This window comes from Notechis scutatus, chromosome 1, assembly GCF_049901735.1.
Source record: "Notechis scutatus isolate UNSWTSFEM ecotype Mainland chromosome 1, rNotScu1.2, whole genome shotgun sequence".
In the NCBI taxonomy this organism is placed as follows: domain Eukaryota; kingdom Metazoa; phylum Chordata; class Lepidosauria; order Squamata; family Elapidae; genus Notechis; species Notechis scutatus.
In genome coordinates this window covers 313008541-313033686 of record NC_142009.1, presented here as the reverse complement: position 1 = coordinate 313033686, position 25146 = coordinate 313008541, and the positions used below count along the sequence as shown (strand labels likewise).

Here is a 25146-nt window from a genome sequence, read left to right as displayed (position 1 = left end):
TGGAGACCTCTGCTATATAGTCTTTTAGCTACACTCCTGAGGTCTGCATAAACACACCCATCTGATTTTCGTAGCAATAAGAAATGGATTTCCCATGGTACAGCTGGGTAGAACGCAAGAAATAGAATGTACAGAATAAATGAACCCAGGAAACATTATATATAGGTTGTATATATTGAATGTATAAAATAATGGTTTCAATCTTCTCTCCTACTACGTAAACATTATGAAGGATTTATTGATTAAATAATAGTTATAATCCAATAGTAATAGGAGAGTAATAGGTGTTATTTATTAATATGTAATCTATAAGAGATAAGGAATACTTGCCAATTATTATTGTTTACTATGAACTATCGAACCTAATATCAAATGAAATAGCAAGAAATATGTTTAGTGTTTTATTTGTACATTTATGATTTTTTATTTCTGTATATTTGTATGTTTGTATATTTTTAATCTTTTGCAAATAAAGTTTGTTTTAATAACTAATTTTTTTAAAAAAAAGAAATGGATTTTCCATTGATGTTTTCCAATTTGCAGTAGTTTACAGCCTTACTAGTATGTGATTTCTCTCAGTCAAGTATTAAATAGACATTTGTTCTTGGCTTCCAGGAACAAACAAGGCCACCTGGTACTGCTAACTGTAATCTCCCATCCTCATGTGAATAAGAGAATAACCAATATGGGAGTAAGCCCAGAGACAGCATCAGGGAATGCCAATACAACTCTCAGAAATTAGTCCATATGATGCTGGCACTGTATTATAAAATGAATAATATAGCAAGTTTTCAGAAATGAAGAGATTCTTTTCAATTGAAATCTTCTGTACTCAGAGGTTATATTTCATGAAATATTCTTAAACAGGTAAAATCAATAAAAGTAATTGCTTTGGTCTTACACTGATAGGGGAGGGGAGATAAAAATAAGAATACAAGGCAAGTATAGAAAACAGTGCTATATTGTGTTTTTTGACCATGTTAATAATTCATCTAACCTGCCTTAAACGTGCTTGTTTCTTTCCTACTCTGCAGGTCTAAAATTTCCAAAAATTCCCTACACTGACTGGCAATCCATCCCCATGTTTTTAGGCAATTTTTTTTCTCTAGTTCTACATGGAAATGCCAGGGTTGAATGTGGAACCTCTGACTTGAAAGTCATAAGACTATCATGCTGAGCCATGGATCAGCCATCTGTACACATGAATTGTCTAGTACTTTTATCAACATCATTAATGAAATGGGCAACACTACTTTTCATTTCCCAGACTTTTAAAAATCTGTAACAAGTTACACAGATATTTTTGCAGTTGTCCTTGGCTATATTTTATTTTATATTTTGTATTATACTTTTTATAGTTTAATTAGCTACAGTGGAAATTTTTGTAACTGATTTTTTTAAAACCAATTCAGGATATGCTTGAATGTGTTCCTAAAAGGATTCTTCTTCTGATCACCCAATTACAGCTTGGTTTCATTCTGCATTGCATCCTCAAAGTAGTTTACATAAATTTTACTGCTGATGAAGCCCATTGTTACCACTACTTTATACATATAATTGTTAATAAACATGCCTTGCTTTTCATTTCTGTATAATTCAGGTTCATGGAGCTGAATGGCCTTGATTGTTTGATGGCAGTTTTCATGTTCCAAGTTAAGCAAAACAACACAAAATAAATGTAAAATGTCAATGTGGGATTTAATTTCACCTAAAGATAGCGTAAAAAAATAATATACAGAATAATAGTAGAATATGCTACAGTGCATGTTTTAAAACTTTAGAGACAATGATTTGTTCATTAAAATATATACCCAATGAAACAAACTCAGCAATTTAATGCTAATAGTGCTAAATAACCTGAATAATAAATCCCACCCAAAATCGCAAGTTACTTGCAACAGTCATTCAGATCTAGTTATATTTATTAATATATTTTTTTGTTTTTAAAAAGCATGGCAATAAATGAGAATGCAACAAAGTATTTAATTTTTGTGCTTTCATTCAGATTAATCGCATTTTTAGGAATGTAAAAAAAAGCGTTTACACAATTTCTTCTTAAACTTCTTTTTCTTCTGGTACACATTGAACAAAAAAAACTATACTAGTTTGGGAAGTTAGTACGTACCTAATCAAAGTAATTCCTAGTGTCTGGATAGAATAGCAGAAGAAAATGTACCGGTACTCAGTGAGAACACTGCTTTTTTAATCTTGATAAGGAAAAATAATTATTCACTGATTATAATTCTGAAGCCTGCTTATGTTCATGTAAATAGCTTTTTTTTAAGTTTTGGAAATCTTAATTAGTAAGTCCTGATCAATATAAAATGGCATTTAGATCTCACATCAATTTTAACAGTAGCCACAGGCATCTCATCAAAACCTGTAAAATGGTGGACAGGACTATCTTGTGGGTTTTTACACCGATCCACCCTGCTTTCCTTTACCCACTTGCCCCAGAGGCCCCTGAGCCTTACCATGGTGGTAGGAATAATTATGATCAAAGGGGTGGTGGTGGCGAATCCATCTTCCCAGGGTCATGAAACTAATTTACATTCTCCGTGTCCAAGCCGAATATTCTGGATTACATTTGTAACGACACATTCTCCGAATACAAATGCCATATGCCAAATTCTTAAATTCCATACAGGAGGATAACTGCTATTTTTGTGATTAATAAACATAAATTCTGTAGAAAAGCAGAGCATAAAAAAGGCTAGAGTGACACAAAGGATCCAGTGTTCTGGTCTCATCTACAGAAGAATGAGGCCAGAGAACATTCCCCGCCCCCCCAAAATGAATTTAGCAACATTTCAAAAAATAAGACAAAATATCAATGCCTTATTTGAAACTATAGCAGGAAAACAAAAGCCTACAACTAGATGTGTATACTTCTAAACATTGGAGAAAAGAATATTTATTCTTTTTAATCTGAGAACCAAAGTGTATATGGTACCTAGCATCCAGCAAGAGTAATTTAATTCATAATGTCTCGTGCTCCTGGGCTCTTTTTTATTATAATTTGTAGACTCTTGGATAATAGCAATACATGTACTCTTTCCACAACCCAACACAGAGATAATAATTCCTGAACATTCAACCTGTTTAAGAATTCTGTATTTGCATTATTTGAGATTTGCATCATGTGAATGTTCTGATGTACCGTTATCATCAAAATACAAGTTCCTGATTCATTTCCGTCCTTTTAGATGAGGCCCAATAATTGCTGACTAGTAACACTTTTATAAAAAAGGAAACACTGCCTACAATAGACCATGTACCATATACAGGTAGTCCTCGACTTACAACAGCTCATTTAGTGACCATTTGAAGTTACAATAGTTACAAAAGTAACTTAGGACTGTTTTTCACTTATGACTGTTGCAGCATTCCTGATGGCAACTTGGCAACTGACTCATACTTATGACACTTGCAGTGTCCCACAGTCATATCATCACTTTTTGCAATCTTCTTTCAAGCAAAGTGAATGGGGAAGCCAGATACATTTAACAGCAGTGTTACTAACAACTGCAAATGGCAAGAGAGGTCATCAAATGAGGCAAAATTCATTTAACAAATCTCTTGGACTTAATTGTGGTTGTAGGTCAAGGACTACCTGTACAATTTTGCAAATCGTAAGGCTCAAATGAAATTAAAACGGTTCAATTTTCTAAGTCTTATCACTGCAAAACTTTATGTTGCAAAGAGGCCCCAGGAAACACAAAACAGACTTCTATGATACTCAATACCACCCTTTTTATAGGCTTAAATTGCCTTAATTTACACAATTGGATGATACCGTGAACATGTAACCTGTAAGTACATATTCTTACAAGTATGCCTTTACCATACATGATCATTTGCCTGTCTATATTCTCCATGTGTACAATGTACACAGTAGGCACTTTTTGGACAGCTGGGAATAGAGATGAGGTCTGTGCAGCCCTACATATTCAAAAAGCAAAATAGGATTTGGAATTCCTGTTTAGAACAGTTCAAGACACTGTGTCTCATTGGGCTCAAGCAAAGTGCCTTTCACAGATGCCGTGTAATCCCAGGAAAAAGTGCATTTGATTTAATGGATTTCCATCATGTGCTCCATGCATGTCCCACATGTAATAAATGATCATTTGCCCTCTGAATCTGGATTGCTGTATAGCCCTAGTAGAAGCATCCATAAATGAAGTTTACAAGGGCATAAGAAGTATGTAAACAACACATATACTGGAGCACATCAATCCCCTTAATGTATTCTCTGTACATTATATAACTGTGAAGAGTGTTTTAATTTTGCTGGTATAATACAGAGTCAGACAAATGAGAGAATACACTCTCTTTCTGCTTTTCCTCCTTCTGTTTACCCTTCTTCGATCTGCCCTGCTGATCTCCAGAGATCTCTAGGACAACAAAGACCATGTCAGATGCCATTATGTCACAAGAAAAATAAAGGTTTTCCCTCACTAGTTTTTGTTTAGACAGAATGTCACTGATCAGAAATAATAGGCTACATGGCCTTAGATGTAATTAATACCATAATACATTTGATTATTTTGTGGAGGAGTATCCAAACACAAAAGGACAAAAGAACCTCCTTCACAATTTGATGATAACTGATCTAACAGCATGGGAAATACAATGCAACAGTACAAGTGTATATGTTTCTTATTAAAGCCACCATTGTTACGAATATGACTTCATTTGAAACCAAGAAAAATTATGTTAAAATATAATTTAACATTGCATTAATTTCAGATATAATTAAAGCCTAATTAAAAAAATAGAATCGGGAAAATGTACTCTTTCCAATAACATACAGTATATTACACTTAAAAATATCAATTAAAGTATTAGAATGTGGATTAAAGTGGGTGAGCCCCAAATAAAGGTTTTAGTTTACATAATAAAAATTATTTTTATTAATCATGTTGCAGCCTACATTTTAAAATATCTACCTAATTTAGACTATGTTTTTACTACTTTATAGTAGTTGTGCGTGTATGTATCCCACAGTATGTGGTGCATTCCAACAGAAAGGCACAATTATCAGGCAATACAGTACATGAAATAAGTGGTTTGTGTTCACAAATTAAAAATATGGAGTACAGAAAGGGCTCTAAAGCTATCAGGTGCTGTAAGCCAAGTTTAGGTTTATTAGCATAGCTTGCTTCCTGTGTGTAAAAAATAGGTGTGTATATGGGAAGGGGGAAAAAAAGATTTTTCGTTACAATATAGCCATTTGTGGCTGAGGGATATGACATGGCTTTAATTGACCATAGACAGAGCTTCTGGATCAGCTGTAAACATAACTGCTTTAACATATTTAAATAGAGAGAAGATGGTGCATTTATAGTTTGAAGCGTATTTATGCATATACATAAACCCATTTGCTGTTTATAATGTTGTTCCAATGGTAAGACTACATATGGCACTTCTCAAGGATCTGAATCTATAAGGTTTTTAACCAGGATCAAAGATTTGAGCTCACTGCCTGCCACATATAATTTTCGCAGAGGCAATATCATAGCACTTCTCAAAAAGTATACCATCTCTCGCATAGATCAACTGTCCATCACTGTTTCCCTATGAAGAAAACACTAACATGAGGACAGTCCACTTAGCCAAAATAAGGAAGGAACCAAGAAAGTCGCTGAGAATCCCATTGCTCCATAAGTAACATAGCGGTAAGGTAGTTCAACTTCCATATGCTGTCGGGCTTCTCGAACATCTGCATTAGAAATACCAAAGATTTTACAGGCCAGTGGGATGGTGACTTGCTTCATTATCATTCGGACCAGCAACAGAAAAACTAATCCAATCAATAATCGCAGGGCAGCCTTTCCAAAGAGATTTAAGGTGAGTGAAGGAACTAACGGAAGCATTTCTTGTGAAGGATCTGGCATTAGATTCAGACAATAGGTAGCATAGGAGCCACAGGCAACTCCAGCACCGCTGCCCAGGATCTGAGCTGTATCTCCTCGGGATGTGCTCCAGGTGTCTAGAGTGAAGGAAAACACCCCCAAGACAAGATGAAGACTGATGATGACTAGTGGCGCATATCTGAATGTTAAGTTGAAATTATCTACTAGATCCACAGTTGGAAGGAAGACAGCCAAGATGAGAAGAGCATAAAGAAAACCAGCAATAACATCCTGTTGCAAGAGAGAGAGAAAAATTAGTAACTTATATGAATTATGACAGTCTTACTAATATAAATTTGATATTTTCAAAATATATTTCCCAGAAAATTATTGAGAGAATTATTCTGAAATTGCACATTAAAACAAAGGAAAGAGAACTTGATTACAAAAAATCACTTAACAAATGTCTCCTTCAGCAACATAAATTTTGGGCTCAATTGTGGTCGTAATTGGAGGACTACCTGTATTTGATTGAAGTAGTTATAAGAGAAATGGACAATTCACCCCGTGTCTTCCCTTTAATACCCTGGGGAGCAGCAGAGAGGGCAGGGGTGGGGAGTGGCAGTTTGAATCTTTTCCCAATATTTTTCTGCCTCTCTGGATTTAATGCACGTCTTCCGCACCTGATATTCCCCTAATGGCCCCCAGACTCCTCCTTCAAGATCACTTCCCTGACTCTTTATAAGGGCCAGTTGCAGAGGCTCCCCCGGAGTCATATGACCAGGAAGGACGGGTGTTTGGAATGGAGCAATCAACAGTGTTCTGTATCTACTGGTTCTTTCTGAGGGGAGCCTTTCTTAGGGGAGCATGTTCTCTGTAGCTCCAGCCAGATCTAGTCCATTTTTTAGTATCATCCTTCATTTAACAACCTCTTTGAACAGAAAGAAAATCATTATTACAGTCCATCTTCTTTTAGAAAATGGGGAGGAGGTGTTAGGAATATATTGGGGGAGGCTAGATTTACAAAGATAATCCAATCCACACATTTCTGTCCAAAATGACAGGACTAAACAACCTGTTAACATATAAATTATCCCTGACAGAAAGAGATGGAATGACTGTAACTACTAAGGCAGTTTACATCTGCATTTCAAAAGGGTCTAGAAAAAGAAACAAACTCCAAATTAAACATTATTATATAAATTATAAATTATCTGACATTTGAGTACATGGGTATATTTTCCACGCACAGATATTAGAAAAAATGATTAAGTCTGTATTATATATGCTTGTACTCAAGATTTTGGCTGTTTTAAGCTTCTTTAATCAGGCATGATATTCCCCTCTGAAAAAAAAAAAAATCGGGGCCGGCCAAAAGAGACCCCGCACCGCGCGCCAAGAAATCGCACACACAACACCAACGCTACACACCCTTCCTTTCCAGCCGGTCAGGTGTGGATCAGCTCCGGAGCTGGGTAGCCGCTTCCCTGGTGGTGGGGCCGAGGCTGCCGCCTGGGGAGCGCCCGCTGCTTTCCCTCGTCAGGGCCGGGCAGTGGCGTGTTGCCCTGCACCGCGTGGCCCCTGCCTGACAGCGTGCTTCTCGGCACGAGGCAGCCGGGTTGCTCAAGGAGCCTGGCCGGCCAGGCGAGGAGAAGGCAGCGAGGGCCCTGCCAGGCTGGGGCGGAAAACCCGCTTGGCAAGGGGCCGGGGAAGCCTGCGAGCGGAGGACCAAGCGCGCTGGGAGGCAGAGATTCGTCCGAGGCCATCAGATGGAGGGACGGCTGGTCTGTGGCTGCCCAGCTCCCTTTTCCTGCCGCTCAGCGGCCTCTGCTTGCACCGTCTGGGCTCCGCTCAGGTGTCCGGCTGGGGCTGTCAGGAGTTGCTACCGCCGGCGCGGCTCCGCACGGCTCCAGTCCCGCGTTGCCTCGGGAAGGGAAAGGCAAAACCGGGAGCCGCTGCGCCTGAGCCTCCGGTGCCGCTGCTGCCGTTGCAAAGCGCCACTGCGGCTCTTCCTTTTTGCCTTTACCTTCCCGAGGCAACGCGGGACTGGAGGCACGTGGAGCCACGCCGGCAGTAGCAACTCCTGACTCAGGGGGCCTCCGAGGGGAGGGGAAGGAGGAGAAGAAGGGGAAGGGAGGGGGGGCGATTCCCCCAAAAATTGGAATTCCGATTTTAATCGGAAGAATATCATGTCTGTTTAATTCAGGGAACCAAATAAATTGGGTAGACTTCTGAAATCAATGCAGTCTCTTTCATTGATCTGTGATAAAGCAAGGATTCATTCAAGTTGAGTTATTGTTCAAAATTACAGTGTGACTTTTGACCATTTTTCACACTTATGAGCATTGCAGCATCCCCAGGGTCACGTGATCAAAAACTAGATACTTGGCAACTGGCATGTACTTATGACAGTTGCAGTGCCTTGGGGATCATGTGATCCCCTTTTGTGACCTTCTGATAAGCAAAGTCAATGGGGGAGCCAGATTCACTTTAACAACCAAGTTACTAACTTAAAAACTGCAGTGATTAACTTTTCAACTGTGGACAGAAAGGTCATATATTGGGACAAAATTCACTTAAAAATGTGTCGCTTATCAACAGAAACTTTGGGTTCAATTGTGGTTCTAAGTAGAAGACTACCAGTGTACCGTTTGTAGAAACAACACAGAAATGGTTGCTCAGTACATTTTCTTCCTCGCTTCTCAATCTTGTCCCAATGCTGGTTTACTAACTAAATACTAACCAGATCCAACCCTGTCTAGCCTTTTCAAGGTCAGCCAAGGTAGTTGCTACCTGATACAAAATGAGTCATTCTGTGGTCCATCAGAGGAATAAAGGGGAAGTCCAGCCAGAGATTGAAAAGAAGATTGAAATTGAAGGAATATGTGGTTCCATGCTCCATGCAACATAACTTGTTTGAATGGAGGGAAAATATTCTGCAGGAGTTTCCAGCCTAATTGGGGTCAGCATGATTACTTTCTGCCTATCCATTCTACCAATGGAGCAACAAACAGCTTCCATCTGGAGCTTTGGATCTTCAACCTTAAAATGTGGCTAGAGGGGGAAATGATTCCCCTGCAGCAGAAGATAGAGTTAAGACCGAGAAGGAGTGTTTAGACTCTTCTACAGCAGTGTTTTTGAAAGTTTGCAACCTAAATTGGCTGGGGAATTCTGGGAGTTGAAGTCCACACATCTTAAAGCTGCCAAGTTTGAAAAAGACTACACGCAGAGGTGGTATTTAGTAGGTTCTGACCAGTTCTGGAGAACCGGTACAGGAAATTTTGAGTAGTTCAGAAAACTGGCAAATACCACCTCCGACTGGAGATTTTACAGTACCCTTCCCCTGCCACGCCCACCAAGCCATGCCCACAGAACCGGTAGTAAAACAAATTGAATGCCACCAGGATGGCAAGACATTTAGCTCCACCTTCTAGATGAATTAAACTCATCTGCAATTATCAAATGACAAAGTGTAGCCCAATTGTTGCTGTAAGAGATATGTTCATCGTCTTTTATAGCAGAGCTTAAGCTGACATTTTTCAGAAAATATGCATTACAATACGACCATTATTTAATGTTATGTTTTTAGAATTTATGACTTTTTCTTACCAGAATTGTATGCATTCCCATATATACTCGACTGAAACAAACCAGAGAAGACCAGCAAATTGTGAGAATCAGCCCATACATGAAAGGATACTAGGGAAAGAAAAACAAGAAATATTACTTTGAATCAGATAACTATATAATTTTCCAAGTTATTTGCAACTAATTTTTTACAATACATGGATACCATCATTCAAAATAATAACTTACAATACAAGCATAAAATGCAATTATCATACACTTTTTTCACCTGTTCGTCCTCAATTTCAAATTTTAGCACATTCAATTATCCTTTTGGCAATTACATCTTCATCATTTGTACATAATTCAGCTTCAAATTCTGTCTTCTGTGCTCAATTCAACCTCCAGCTATAAACCTTGAATTTTTCTGTTAACTGTGCATACAAAAACTACTGAAAACTAAATCCCTCTGTAACCAATTGTTCCCTTGGTTTCATTTTATAATCTCAATCTCTGCTACTTTAATGTAGGTAGACAACAATCCAGCTGTTGCAAGTGAAAAACAATAAAGACTGCTTTTGGGGAATTGGTTAACTTTCTGCTCACTGAAAGAAACAGAACCAACTCTTGCATTTTATTCTTCTTTCACCAGAGAAGTGTTCCTCAGTTAAAGGTAAATTTCTAACTGAATCCAAATGTATTTGATCACTTTGCCTGATTTATTTTGACTTATGATCATTAATTATGTGCCAGAAAGTCATTTTTGACTCCTACTGGCCATGTACGTAATTTTCTCCGTGTTGATTTATCTCAAACCTGTCTTTTCGCATGTCCCAATGGTGTACTCATTGCCACTGCTACTGAGTCTGTCCATCTTGCTGCTGGTCACCCTTTTTCACCTTCTTTCATTGTCTTAAAAGTCCTCTTTTATTATCATAGAAGTCATCAAATTAAAACATTAATTAAAAAATTCAACCTTGCAATAAAGCGGTAACAACTATTTGGCTGGGATGTAATAAGATTCTGGCTTTGAGCAGGGGGTTGGATTGCAAGACCTCCAAGATCTTTTCCAGCCCTATAATTTAGAAAACATGGAACAAGAGCCATTCAGCTTGGCATAACTCTGATATAGAGAATGATTACACATACATGGTATCATTTACAAAGTCCATCCTGCTTGTCTGCAATTGAAATCATTTTAGGATTTGTTGGAACACTCCAACATCTCTTTAGTGTTATGTTGCCTCACAATCTGCTCTAATATTAACAGAGTATCCTGCTTTCAAAATCTTGGATTTGTACCACATCTCTCCATAAGGAATAAGTAACTATGGCTTATGAGAAACCCAAGTACTAGAGCAAGTTAATACAGAACATGACATGACCTCTGAAGGACTTTTGCATGAAGACAGCATAAGGTATTTTCCTTCACATACCATATAGTTAAAGCATGGAACTCGTTATCCTAAGATAATGAAAAAGATCCAATTCATGGAGAATTATACAACTAGTGACTGCTCTCAATTCCTATTCCTAGAAAGCCAAAGATGTTATTATGCTCATATTTTCCTTGTCAGCATCTGATAAACATCTAGTTTATCACTGTATGTTGGTCTAAAAAGACCTTTGGTCTGAGCCAATAATAATGTTCTTATTACTGTTTGTGACCTTCCAAGGGCAGACAGAAATGCTGGCTCAATTAGAAAGCAATTACATGTTGAGGATTTTCAGCCATCCAGTATAGAACAGGGGTCCCCAACCGCCGGTCCGGACCGGTACCGGGCCGCGAACAAGCCTTACCGGGCCGCTGGTTGCTGGGCGCCGCCATCTTTTTTGGTAAAAAGCGCTTCTGGTGAGCTTTTCCGGGTAGAAAGCTCACCGGGAAGCGCTGTTTCGTCATAAAAGATGGCGGCGCTAGCGCTTCGTGAGCTTTTCGGGTAGAAAGCCATTTCTACCCGAAAAAGCTCACCAGAAGCGCTGGCGCCGCCATCTTTTGTAATGAACAGCGCTCGTGACGCGTCACGGAGCGCCTTTTCGTCATAAAAGATGGCGGCGCCCAGTTGACGCCGGTACCGGGCGCGGCGCCCAGCTGATGTCGGAACCGGGCCGCGGCGTCGAAAAGGTTGGGGATCCCTGGTATAGAAAATAGCAAGTGCTGGTAACAGTTCCTTGGAAACATCTACTGATCTATCTCAAATGCTGGTCCCTAATTTCCAACTATTAGATTAAAATACAATTCTGTAATAACATATATATTGGCAATTTGTAGCTTTTCTATATAAACAATTGCACAGTGGCAGATAGGACAGCACTCCAGGGGGTTAATGTCATTGCCCAGAGGATCATTGGTTGTCCTCTCCCCTCTTTGGAAGAGCTTTATAGCTCCTGCTACCTTAAGAAAGTTCAAAACATTCTCAAAGATCCATCTCATCCTGGGAACCCATTTTTTGAACTATTATCATTTGGCAGACAGTACAGAATAATAAAAACAAGGACAAATAGGCTGAAAAACAGCTTCTATCCCAGGGCAGGAGCTCTTTTGAATTCTGCTGTATAGTGCAGTGCTGGTGTGGTGTCGGGGGTTTCCAGTTCAATGTGTGAAGGGTGAAGGATGTGTGCTTGTGTTTATTTTCATGGTCATGGTCATGATGTGCACTGAAGATGGTGTTTGATTTCGTTGTACGAGGTGCAATGACAATAAAGTAAACTAAAACTAAACTAAACTACCCAACCACTAGCTAATATTTTCTTCTATATCCCCTCATACTAATTTCCACAGAGTTTAACATGGATTGCTTTCCTTTCTTCTTTGAAAAAGTCAATATATCTGTGTCAGGACACAGGCAATTTTAAAAGAAAAAATTAAGCTAAGAGTTGATGTGCATAGGATCACCAAGGAGAGCCTGTACCCATTTTCAAAAGTAACCTTGATCATACAATCACAGAGAAGAATTGAGAGAGAAAAATTTAGACTGTTGGAAACTACCACATTTTTTGTCAAGCAAAACTTATTGGTTTGTAAATTTAGTATTTTAATTCTATCATGATTCTAAGCAGCATAATATCAATCTAAAACAACAGAGTATAAGCAAAAATGTCCAGAAAAATAACACAGAATTTGGCAAAACAATCAGCCAAGATGTTCATTTAAATATAAATTCATTTTCAGAAGACTCAGGAAGTTGTATTTCCATAAAGAAACCCTAGCGCATATAGATAAAACTATATGCTACTTCAGCAAAAAAAAAAAAAAAATATCTAAGACTTGTTTCATTTCCTACATCAAGCTTAACCATAATTAATTGAAGAACACACAATTGACTGGATTTACACATGCCTCAAATCATGGTTTAGAAATAAACATTAAGCCAAAACTAAACAAGACACATTCTGGTTTAATATTGTATTATACATATTGTTCACATCATATATAACATATACAACTGTATGAACAAACTTGTCATGCTACATATAAATTCATATTATTTGACAAATATTCATCCTATGCAACAGACCACATATCATTCATTACCCTTATACCAGCTATCTTCTTAAATTTCCCCCCTTATATATATATATAGCTAGATAAATATTAAAATATTGGCGTGTTTGCTGTGCAAGTTATTTAACATGTGTGAGACTACTTCAATTGGCTGTGAGTTTTCTTAAGGCAACTTTAAGCAATTCATATTTGTGAGGAGTACCTCAGCTTTTGTGTGTGTGTGTGTGTTATCAAAATGAGTCTGGATGCAGCCTTACCATTTTTTTCAACATTCTTAACAATGTATGAGTTGCTTTTGATCATCTTTTTCATTTTTCATATATATTTCAATTTCCCTCTTCAACATATCCCTATTATTTCCATCTCCCAAATACTTCTTTTCAGTATTCCCTTACTTCATCCCAATCATTCCACCATTTTCATTATTATTTCCCAGCTCTTGGCTCCTTGTTTAGCACTTTTCCTTGATTTTCATTTTTTTAAAAAAATTCACATCAAAATTACTCGGCATTTTCTCTGTCTCTTTTGATCTTAACAATCTCTACTGGGCTGAAGGTACAATTGGCTGCAGATGGTGCTGCCAAGGTTGGCTTTGAAAATTATCCCCCAGCAACCTGAGAGGAGAAAAAGATATCTAAACCAGATCTGAAGATCAAAGGTTGTTCAAATATAGAAAAAAGGATAAAGGCCATGAAACTGACAAGAATGACAATTCTTTCAACATTTTAGATATTAAAACATTTGCAAATCTCTTTGCAAACATTTATTTTTATACTAATTTTATTGAACATTACAATTAAAAAGACAGCACAAGTTAAACAAATTAAAAATAGAAAGTGAGGAAAAGAAGGAAAAATAAAAATAGAAAAGAAGGAAAGAATATGAATATGGTAAAGAAAAAAGGAAAAGAAGTCTTAAGTGTTGTCTTCACTAGACCAGCCATGCCCAGTTCTTGCAACCTTCCCATTGCTCCTTACCTGATTATTTGATGTTTTCTATCTGTACCCTTAGTCTGCATCTAAGTTTTCAAAATTCTGGTCAACTTTTTGCTATTTATTCCAAAACAAGATATTTTAAGTCCTTAAATTTGTATTTAAAACTTATTTCACTAAAGATTGGAGGAATTTACATCCGGTGTAGTAAAACATGATATTCTGAAGGTTCTTTTTATCTGAAAAGCAGTTAACAAGCAATTTCCAAAAAGTGATTAAGACAGGAAGTATGTTATCTGGTGTCCATAAAAGCACTAACAGTGTTTTGAGCAAAGATAACTCTCTCCTTCTCCTTTGCAAAGCTGTGACAGGTCAGGAGTGGGTGTTGCTCTTGTCCTAGCTGCTTGGATGGAGTCTGTCTAAATAGCTTATTAGCCTAGCTCTGCCTACTCTGGGTAGCTCCTCCCAGCTTTTGACTCAGTCCTCAGCCAGGATGGACACAAGTCACTACCTCTCCTGCCTTTGATTTTTCAAAGGCAGCCTTTTCTCTATATCTCAAGGGGAAAAAGCCTCAAAACAGCTAATTTTTTGAATTTACGGAGCTCTGGTTCTCAGCTGGTTTTCGGAACCGCGCAACAGTTGAGGGCTGCTCTGGAACAGCCTGCAGAGGGCTGTGAGGCCATTTGCAGCCCTCCGCGGCAAAGAGGAGGGCCCGGTCTTCCAGTTGGCCGTTTTCAAGGCCGGGCGTCTCTGCCCACTTTCTCCTGTGCCACAGGGCCATTTAGGAGCTTCCACAGCAAAGAGGAAGGCTGCGGTTTGAGCGGCCATTCCAGGAGCTGCCCTTGCCATCCAGGGGCCAGCGAAAGGTCAGGGATCCCTCCTTAGAGCTCTCTGGTGAAACTGGCAGCCTTGTGGCCTGAAGCAGCTATTTTGGTGGACTTTGTGGCCGGGTGGCCATTTTGAAGAGTTCGTGGGCTGGAGGTGGCCATTTTGAAAAGGCTTGGCCTGCTCCTCCAACTAATCCTGCGCCTTGCCAGCACTAGGCCACTGGTCTCTTGTCATTGCTGGCCAGAAGACACCAAAGGGTAGGCGTTTTTTAATTAATTTTCATCCCGGTGGGAGGCTTGGTTCCCTGTCCCAAAGTAGACCAGGGCCTCCAAGCTCCAAGCTGGGCCTCATCTATATTTGATAGCCCTATTAGGCCCAGGAGGGTATGAGTCCCAGTAGGAAGTGTTAAAACATCCTATTGAAGATTGCATAGGGCTGAAGAAGAGTGGTTGTTGGAGGTAGGGGATTGGAAGGAAGATTTCCCCTGAAGTTCATATATAAATCCCTTCATGTGTTTCTCTTCCTTGTGTAGGACTTCAGTCCAGAAAAGGCCTTTCTGCTTTCAAGATGGCTGAAGCCCCTAGGGAGACCAGAGCATCTAGAGCAGCTAAAACTCACAGGGCAGCTCCTGCTGCTTCAAGTAACAAAAGAAAGCAGCCTGCAAAGAAGGCCTCTAAGGAAGAGGAGAGAGATGATTCGAGGTGCCATCAGGCCTTAGAGAAGCATATTGCGAAAGTACAAAAGGCCTTTACAAGTAGTCTTCTCCTGCTTCGCATCTCAGTGAGGTGGATCTTCAGGATCAGGAACCTGGACCTTCCTCCAGAGCCATTGTCTAAACTTGATCCCCATATGCAGCTGGAAGAGAGGCCTCCACTCATCCCTTGAAGGAGGGAAGTCATCAAGGTGATTCCCATAGTGGATGCAGAGCTGTACCTTGGCAGGAGGCCTATTTTGTGTACAATAGGCCTGGGGTGGAAGCCTCCTTTACCCCTACTGCAACAGGACTTAGACCTGCTGAGCCTTCTGATCCAGATGTCCCGGTCAACCTGCAGTTCTTGATTGACAAGGCCATCAGGAAAGCTATCTCTGAAGGCATGCAGAGATTTGCCCGACATTCTTTGGCAGCTTCTGAGATTTCAGAGAGAAGGTCCCGGGTTCGAAAGGGGTTCCCTGGTTCAGGAACCAGTTTCTGTTTCGGCTTCGGCCTATGTTCCCACAGTCGCTGCTGAGCAAACTCTGGTTGGTGAACTTGATAAGAGGGAATCTGATATGAGTGAATCTGAAGATGAAGGGCCTTCCCATGAGATTCCAGTGTTCAAGAAAGTTTTAAGCATGCCTTATTCTCTTCCTTGCTGTATAAAGCGAGAAACATGGCCGACCTGAGGGATGCAGATGATGAAGCAACAGCTATCCAGCCTCCTGTGGAGTCGGATATCTTCTTTGACGAATTGGAGGTGTGCTGTCCAGACAGTTTAGAGTTAATGGGATTTGGGATACTTACTTAGGAATTGTGAGCTGTCCCCTTAAGGGAATGCATCATGGTAAATGTAGTTAAAGGTATCCTGGGAAATGTAGTCCATGTCACGTGACCACATCTGTAATCCTGATTGGTCACTATATTGACCCTTGTTGGGTTGGGGGAGGCTCCCTCATTCTTGCCTGAAACCACCATTTCATACCATGCTTCAATCATCATGGGGTTGAGATCTTTTTATATTTCTACACTACAAGACGGATATGCAAAGGATTGGACATTAAGAAGAACTTCGTTACAAATGTGAGTTATAAGGATACCTGATGTACCAATAAAAAAGACTTTGTTTTGGATGTTTTGTGGAGTTACTCTGTCTGCTTTATACCATCCAGAGAATAATATGCAGAACAGGAGGTGAGGAAGGAGGTGGTCCCACCTTCCAGGCTCTTTCTGAAGGTCATTCGGAAACAGCCGGAGTCACCTGCCTCAAGGCCCAATCCCTGTCTTTGGATTGCAGGTTCTTCAGTGTTGGCCGTGAGCTTACCAAGACCCTTCAGGTGCCCTTGGTGGATGCACCGATGGCAGCTTTGGCCTCCACCTCTTCAGCCCCTTCTGATCCAGATGATGTCCTCAAGGCGGAGGAAAAGCCGGATCGAGCAATCGCTCCAAAGGTCTCACCAGGCGGCTGCCTGAGCAGTCAAAGCTTCCATTGCAGCTTCGTTCTTCACCAGAACATCACTTAAATAGCTTAAACAGTTTCCGGACAGGATCCCAACTACAGATATCCAGGCCCATCAGGACCTCAATAAAATTGTGGCTGCAGCGGAGTTCACGGCTTATGCCACTCTTCATGGGGCTAGGTTTGCTACCAAAGCTATTGCTTCTTCAGTGGCAGCCAGACGCATGTGCTGGTTGCGCTATTGGCAGGCTGATGGAAGAAGGAAGTAGAAGCTGGCCTCTACTCCTATTTAAGAAGACAAGCTCTTTGAGGAAGCCTTGGAACCGTTCCTGGTCGAAACCAAAGATAAGAGGAAGGTGCTTCCATCCCAGTTCAAGAGAGTTGAACATCAGCCTGCTCCATACTTCAAATGCCCTATGTTTAGGGGTGAATCCAGTTCCAGCTTCCAGCGCCCAGCCAAGGCCCCTTACCAGCATCTTGAATCTCCTCCAGATCATTCAGGCAAGGATCAGGTGTGCATGCACAGAAGCACATGGCACAGGTCGCATGGGTGGTGCACGTTTGTGCAGGAGGCATGAGGGGGCTGCGCACATTGCCTTCTGGGTGATGGCATGTGAGCACGAGCAGACAAGTGCGCACGCAATTATCAGCACACGAGCCCAAAAAGGTTAGCCAACACTGCTCTGGACCAACAGGGGATGGAGGTGGAGAACAATTCTTGACCTGAAATGACTCAATAAGTTTATTGTTTATAGGCATTTTAAAATGCATTCCCGGGCTTCCAGCTGGGTGCTGCGTTGATGCGGAGTTGAGGAGTGGATTGCCGCTCTGAAAGTCTCCAATTTTCCCTGTTTGGTGGCTTCCAGGAGCGTGTTGGACCTCGGAGGGATAGACAGATGAAAGAGGAAGACCTGGAGATCTCGGGGAGGTGCTGTGATCCCGGAGATTACAAGAGAATCCCCCAAAAACCAGCAGCAGAAGAGGGAGATCGTACAGATCGGAACCAACCTTTATTTAAAGCTAGTTATTTATGGCCTAAAATATGTGTGTGTGTGTGTGTGTGTGTAATGAAGGTTTTATATTAGAAAGGTAACAAAATAATATATAAAACAGTTGTCAACAATGGAACTTGCATTAAATGAACTCTGTTATTGAATTAGGCCAATAGCCCATCTGATTCAATATTTTGCATCTCACAGCAATTAAACACAAGCAGATTCCTGGAAATAAATTATTCTTGGTATGTGTTTTTCCCAGACCGAAAGAGAATTATTTGTACCTATTAATAACAATCTTCAAATTAATTACATGTTCTCTATGCCATTCAGCCATTTAATTTGAACTGGCCAGCCCTATAAATCTATTCTATGAGATAAGTAAATCCTGGATTTTTTTCTTGATAATAAACATATTCTAGAGCTGTAATTATTTAGACTGCCATTTCTGGACTTTTTCATCTCTCAGCTATCCATTTTAAGGAGAGGAGATCTGAATTACACATAGTATTCCAGATATTCCCAGATTTATAAAAAGTCATTATTATTTGGGCTCTTTCCTTTTTGGTTCTCTTCCTAATAATTCCAAAAGAGTAATTCTCACAGCCTTTATATTATTTAATTTAAAAGTTTACCAATATTTAAAACTATGGATCGGAGATGAGATTTCCATCTTAATATGACGTAAAACAATTTTGACTTACTGAATAAATTGTACATGAAGTACTGAAGACTTGCCTCTGGCGTTTATGCATTGCAAATTTGTATAGTTACTGCAACCTCAGCAACACTTCATTGGATTAGCAAAATGCCTGATATTTGCTCCTCAGCTAGTAAATTTGAAATCTTTATAAGATACTCATATGTCCCATAACTCAGCTATTAGGGACCCAGAAATAATATTTAAAATGAGCATATTCACATTCTTTGAATGAGTCTCTTTAAATATTTTTGGAAAAGAAAAAAAAGACAAGTATGTGGATAGTTTAAATTAATGAAGGCCAATGTTCCCAAGGCTTCATACTTAAAATATATCAAATAACATATAGTACTATTTATTATCTCCCATTCGCAGTAATCTAGACATTTTCACATTCTGGAATACAGTATGATAAATTTCTGGAACCTACTTAGTACAGTCCTACTGTACCTGAACAGGAAAAAAAATGACTTAACTTCAAAGGTGTACTAGTGAATGGCTGATCCAATGAAGAAGGTAGGGATTTCTTATACTAAAGACAAATTAACTTTGTGTTTTGCAAAAGAAATAGCTTCTTCCATAGTTTGTGCTGCATAAGCACAATTCACAATTCACTCAGTTATTACTAATTTCCCTGATGTCTTAGATAACAAGGCATGGCCAGTGGTGAAATCATTGAGAGAATCTCAATCTCAATATTTCTTGAGCAGAGACTGCATGTGTAGGTGACAATGAAACACTGGGCATGGGAGGGTGCAACACAATGCTAACTTTGCCAGCTGTGCTCACCACACAGTCTGACAAATCAAAACTGCATATTTCAGATATTATATATACTTGTATGGCTAGCTGAATAAAACACAATGTTTACTAATAATACATGTGAGATATGATGTGCGTTTGTTGTTATATAAGTTTTCTTACTTAATTTTGCACACAGGCTTGATATATTACTTTGTAAAATAATTTAATGAGTTAAATAAAAGCTTTTTAGCAGCTATGTTGGAGAAACTACAAAAATGAATCAAAAAGCATTTTTGCTTATGATATTTATATATTTACATATACAACATGGCTAATACTTGAAAAAATGGTTGCCTATTATTTTATCTAAATATGGCTTCAATATCATGTAAAAAAAAAGAAAACCAAAACTTCCACCCCAATAAAAATTGTGAATGAAGGGAAAGTGTTCAAAGAAACATGGACAGATGAATAATTTTCTGTTGAGACAAATAATAAGGCAGTATGCTCAATTTGTAGGGAAATTATATCAGTTTTCAAAGATTACAACTTGAAAGGACATTATTTGCAAAAACATGTTGCCAAATTCGATGCATATCAAGGATTGTTTCATAAAGACAAAATAGTAGAACTGAAAAAAGTCTGTCATCTCAACAATTTTTAAAAAAATTTCAATTCAAACAGACTCTATTGTACAAGCTAATTATGTGGTAGTAAGTCTGATTGCAAAAAAAAAAAATCAAAACTATTTATTGATGATAAGTTTATTAAGCAATGCGTGGAAAGCATGGCATATTGCCCTGATTTTTAAAAAAACTGGTTTTTCTAAAGTCACTTGATTTTGCCATACTATAGCCAGGTGAATTGATGAATATATTAAAAGAGCTTTGAAAAGTAAAGCTGCTAATTTTAAATTTTATCCTTTGGCAAAAGATGAAAGTACTGATGCTACCAATATGGCTCAACTTGCCATTTTTATTAGGGGTATTGATAATGAGTACAACCTCACTGAAGAAATGGCTTCTTTGGTGCCATTAAAAGACCCAACTAAATATCTTAACTTGTATAATGCAGTAAAAATTACATTAAAGTAATTTTCTTTAACTTTTGCTAACATATCTGGTATAGCTATTGTTAGCACCATAGGTATGGTTGGTAAAAAAGAGGGACTTATAAAACTGATAGAAGATGGTGCAATTGCCACCAGCAGTTGATGTTTGATGAAATATCATGGCATCATATATAAAAAGAAATTATGTGCAAAAGCTTTGAAAATGGATGTCATGCAAATTGTTATCAAAGCTGTGAATTTCATAAGATCTGAGGGACTGAATCACTGCCAATTCCATGAGTACCTTAAAAGTATGGGTGCTGGTTATGGGATATCATTTACTTTTCTGAAGTAACATAGCTAAGTCAGGGTAAAATATTGAAAAGTTTTATGATTTGCAAAATAAAATCACTTACGGAATCAAAAAGAAAATTTGTGCCTGAATTTGAAGTGGAAAAATGGCTCACAGATTTAGCATTTATGGTGGATTTGACCACTCATTTAAATGAGTTAAACGTGTTTTTAAAGTGAAAATCAACTTTGCTATTGCAAACAATAGCAGCATTCAAAATGAAAGTTAAATTATGGCTAGCTCAAGTTATGTTAAATAATCTGATACATTTTGATACATTGACAAAACACAGTCCTGTGAAAAATATGCAGCCTTGCTTTCCATTTTGATACAGGAATTTGATACTAGCTTTCAAGATTTTAAAAAAAATCTTCAATTTTTAAAAGGGAAATGGGCCCTATATATATATATATATATATATATATATATATATATATATATATATATATATATATATATATATATATATATTATATATATATATATATATATATTAGAAATTATATGTTAGTTTACTAGAATTCTTCTAAACTAAAGAAAATTATTTAAGATAGGAGAAATTTTGGAATGCTTTCCAAATCTCATCTGTAAATTGTGACAAACGTCTAAACTAATTCAGTAACGTAGAAAAGATTTCAAAATTCCAACTAAGAGAACAGAAAATCAATCTCCCATATTTTTTTTATTTTCAAATTCAGGTGTGGCCTATATCATCTGGCTCCAAGACTAACTCTCATGCAGCACAGGCTAGAGTTAAAATGCTCTAAAATTCCTAGCTATCTAAGCGTTTACCTGGGAACAGATACTTTCCATTTTAAAATTTATTTATTTATTTATTTATTTGATTTGCCAATTGTTTACAAGATAATAAGTATAAGTGTAAAATGCATGAGAAAAGTAAAATCAGTGTTTCACAGGAAATTATTTCACCAGCTGCAAACAAACTATCTTAATATAAACTAAACCGAGTTCTTACCTGCCACCGTCCATAACTGAGTAGAAATAATGACAGGGGAATAGCCGTGCCTGCCATGGCGTGAGTTGAGGGCATGCTGTATTCAGAATTGTAGAAAACCTCCAGCTTCACTACTGGGGGAGAAGCAGGCCTTGGCCAACGGATAATATCCTTGGTGCACTGGCCCAAAAACATGTTCCAAACCCAAATGATGATGAGTCTCCTGCCCAGCCAAGCATCCACATTCCAGATGCAGAAGGAGAAAAAAATGGTGTAGAAAAGTTCATTGCCCAGTTCTGTGCCAAAGCTGAAGAGGTAATAAAGGAAAAAATTACGGATTCTGAACTTCTGCAATATGGTTTCTCCAGTTAGAGAGTTGCGGCGAGGGTGGCTTTTTGAGACCCATTTCTTCCGCTTTTCCAGGGATGCTGGCTGCGATCCCACCCCACAGGTGTCTTCAGAAACCATCCCATTCTTCCTACCATTTGAGTGGCTCTCGTCCCGTTTCTCCTCCGCGTTGGAAGAGTCTGGGGACACATGCCGCCTGCCACTTTCACCCTGGGTCTTGGCAGCGGTGCAGGTCCCGTTGGCCAAGGGGTGCTCTGTGTCCACCGTCTGAGCAGGAGAGACAGACCTCCAGTCTGGTGGTGCTTCTACACCACAGAGTTTTTGGAAACTGGCAACTTTCTCGGCATCCTGCAGGTAACAAATCAGGCGATGGAGCAGGGACATGCTAGTTCTTCTGTCAGAGGGCAACTCAAGGAGGTAAATCCGAACTCCAGGATGGAAAGAAAGAAAAAGAAAGAAAGAAAGAAAGAAAGAAAGAAAGAAAGAAAGAAAGAAAGAAAGAAAGAAAGAAAGAAAGGGGGGAGATATCTGGAGGTACTTAAGGGCAATTTTCTGTTTTCAGCAGAGCGGAATTTGTTTTTTTAAAGTGAGAAACGGCTTGCAAAACAAGGGGAGCCGCTTCAGCAGATGACCCAGGCACCGACCTGTGGGCGCAGGGAGGGAGCTAGGGCAGCAGGTACGACTTCATAAGGCACGCTGTGAAGGACACAAACCTTGCTGCCTGGAGAAGGGAAGGAGAAAGAAACAACGGGAGTAGTATATGGGGTTGAAGAGGAGGAGCTTCGGGATAGGGAGGAGAAAGCGAAGCGAAACGGGGGAGGGGGACCCCGAACTCAAGCTAAATTGCAGCCCAAAAAGACCCAAGAGAGGAGGAGGAGGAGGTTGCGTTAACCCGTTGGGACGCGAAGCTGCTGAGAATGGGTTCACCTCCACAAAAAGGGGAAGCGAGCTGACGAGCGGGTAAAGAACAGCTCCGGACGGGAAATCACGATCCTCCGAAAAAAAGGCGGCGTCAATCAAGCGCTCAGCCAGTCCACCCGGCCGCCATTCAGCCTTAACATCCACACACGCAGCCTCTCCCCGCTCTTCGCTGCTCCGCGCAGCGCCAATTCCATGTAAATCCCGCCTGCGCCTGTGGCTGCCCTTAATGAGCTGGGGGCGCGCGCGCACGCGCGATTAATCCCTATCCGAAGAATCCGCTGCGCGCGGCCGCGTACGCCAGACAGGAACGTGCGCGGGCTGGCGGAGGGGGAAGGAGAGGGGTCGCTGACGACCGGGTGTTCCCTCCCGTAAGTTGCTGCTTAGTCGAATTTGTATCCCACCTGGTGACGCTTCTATAAGGCATCTAATAAAAGCCCACCAAACTAGATAATCACTATATTAAAGCGAATACACACCCCATAAATCACACTGTGCAGTTTACAATACCAGCCTATTTCTGGAGCTGACAACTGTATGCCTCCTTTGGACCGTAGAGATTCAGCTTCTCACCTCGGAGCTCTTTTTTTAAATATAGATTTATTGTAATTTTATTGAACATTACAGTTTAATGTAATGTACTAGATATGAACTAGTACAAAAAAACAAAACAAAAAATAGTAGAGAAAAGAAAGAAAATAATAGAAAAGAAAGGGGAAAATATAGTAAAGAAGAAGAAATAAGTCATAACAAGTATAAATTTAGCAATAGCACTTATACACTGCCCCACAGTGCTTTACAGTATTCTCTGGGTGGTTTACAATATCAGCTTATTGTCCCCAATAATCTGGGTCCTCATTTTACCAACCTCTGAAGGATGGAAGGCTGAGTCAACCTTGAGCTACATCAGGATCGAGCTCCAGGCTATGGGCAGAGTTTGCCTCAATATTGCACTGTGCCACCAGGGCTCATTTTAATAACTTACTTGATTCGTAAGTTATTAAAGAACTTGATTCCTTGTCATTTTTTCATTGTTCTCATAAAATTCTTCAAAACATTATTAAGTATCTTTTAACTCCAATATAAGAAAATTATCCAGCTCACTCTTTTTGTTAAAATATCAGCCAGTTTCATTTGTAGATGCAGTGTAACCTCTTGTTCCAGATCTTCCCATAGTCTGTAATTTTTAAATCCACTTTCAAACCAGTCTCAGATCTATCTGGTAAAATTATCTTTAATATTTTCTACGCTCAGTCTTTTTATAATGGCATATGTTTCCAAAATTATCTTGCGGATCCCTTAATCATGACTATCCTTCAATACATTATTTAGCCTCATTCTGTATTAATAAGATTAAATCTTCTTCTCCTTAATTATAACCTTTAGTTCCTTCTGGTTCCTTCTAGTATCAAAGCTTCAAAATCTTACATTTCTTACATATTTTAAGTATTCAAAACAGCAGTATGTTCCCACAGGAAGGATTCTTATAATTATTTTCAAAATCTGATTTCAAAAATAAATAAATTTTAAAGGCATAAAAAACTGCAATCAGAAAACAGTGTAAAGCACTGGATATGGTTTCACATAGAAAATTAAACCTCATTTTGCTGGGATAAATTATAGCTTTATTATTATATGCAATATGGAGACATATACTGTATATATTTAAATATATGTATAAAACTAACCAGCAAAGTGGTTGTGTGTGAATTACTGGGCAATTTCTGCCTCTGGAGAGAAGCACCTATTATCCACTGTCTCCTATATGCTACCATATCCCTTATAGTATAGAAATTTTAGGATTTTTTAAATTAAAAGCTGCTTAAAGAACCTTGTTGAAAAGCAAATTACAATTAATAGCATATATGGAATGTTTTTGAATAATCACTAAAGTACCACATGTATCATATTAATTACAAAAACTACTGAAAACCCTGTGACATACTTTGAGTCTTTGAGATTATCTGAAAAGGAAAAAAATAACCCTAAGAAGCAGCCCAAAATCTCTCCAGAATTAATCAATTTCAGATTGTGATTGACTGTGATTGAGAGACAGAGGAGAGATTTGAGAGTTGCCAGGAGCCTTATCAGAAGCTAGTTTCTAAATGGAGAATGCTTTCATTCCCAATTCCTAATGCGTATTGAGTCATCTACTTCAAAGTTAAAGGATAAATGCAGCAGCCAATCAAGAAACAGTCCTTTTGCTCAGCAGTAGCTATGTTTCCTTAGTCATCAGAATTATGTTA

The 25146-nt window shown here is 39.0% G+C and overlaps 1 protein-coding gene across 1 annotated transcript; it reads right to left on the bottom strand.

Annotated features, from left to right (window-relative positions):
* Positions 1-1679: 1679 nt before the first annotated feature.
* SGPP1 (sphingosine-1-phosphate phosphatase 1) lies at positions 1680-23195 on the bottom strand. Its single transcript, XM_026670149.2, has 3 exons — positions 21656-23195; positions 9465-9554; positions 1680-6146 (listed from the first exon to the last, which is right to left on the bottom strand). Exons 1-3 carry the CDS (start codon positions 22364-22366, stop codon positions 5592-5594), a joined length of 1356 nt encoding a protein of 451 aa, XP_026525934.2. The 5' UTR covers positions 22367-23195; the 3' UTR covers positions 1680-5591.
* Positions 23196-25146: the final 1951 nt, after the last annotated feature.

What these genes read in the sequence shown, in the direction of transcription:
- SGPP1 (XM_026670149.2), bottom strand. Translation starts at nt 22,366, where the DNA reads ATGTCCCTGCTCCATCGCCTGATTTGTTACCTGCAGGATGCCGAGAAA. An exon ending in TCAGTTATGGACGGTGGCAG is followed by an intron (nt 9,555 to 21,655) that starts GTAAGAACTCGG and finishes TTCTTTCCCTAG; the next exon opens with TATCCTTTCATGTATGGGCT. An exon ending in TGGGAATGCATACAATTCTG is followed by an intron (nt 6,147 to 9,464) that starts GTAAGAAAAAGT and finishes CTCTTGCAACAG; the next exon opens with GATGTTATTGCTGGTTTTCT.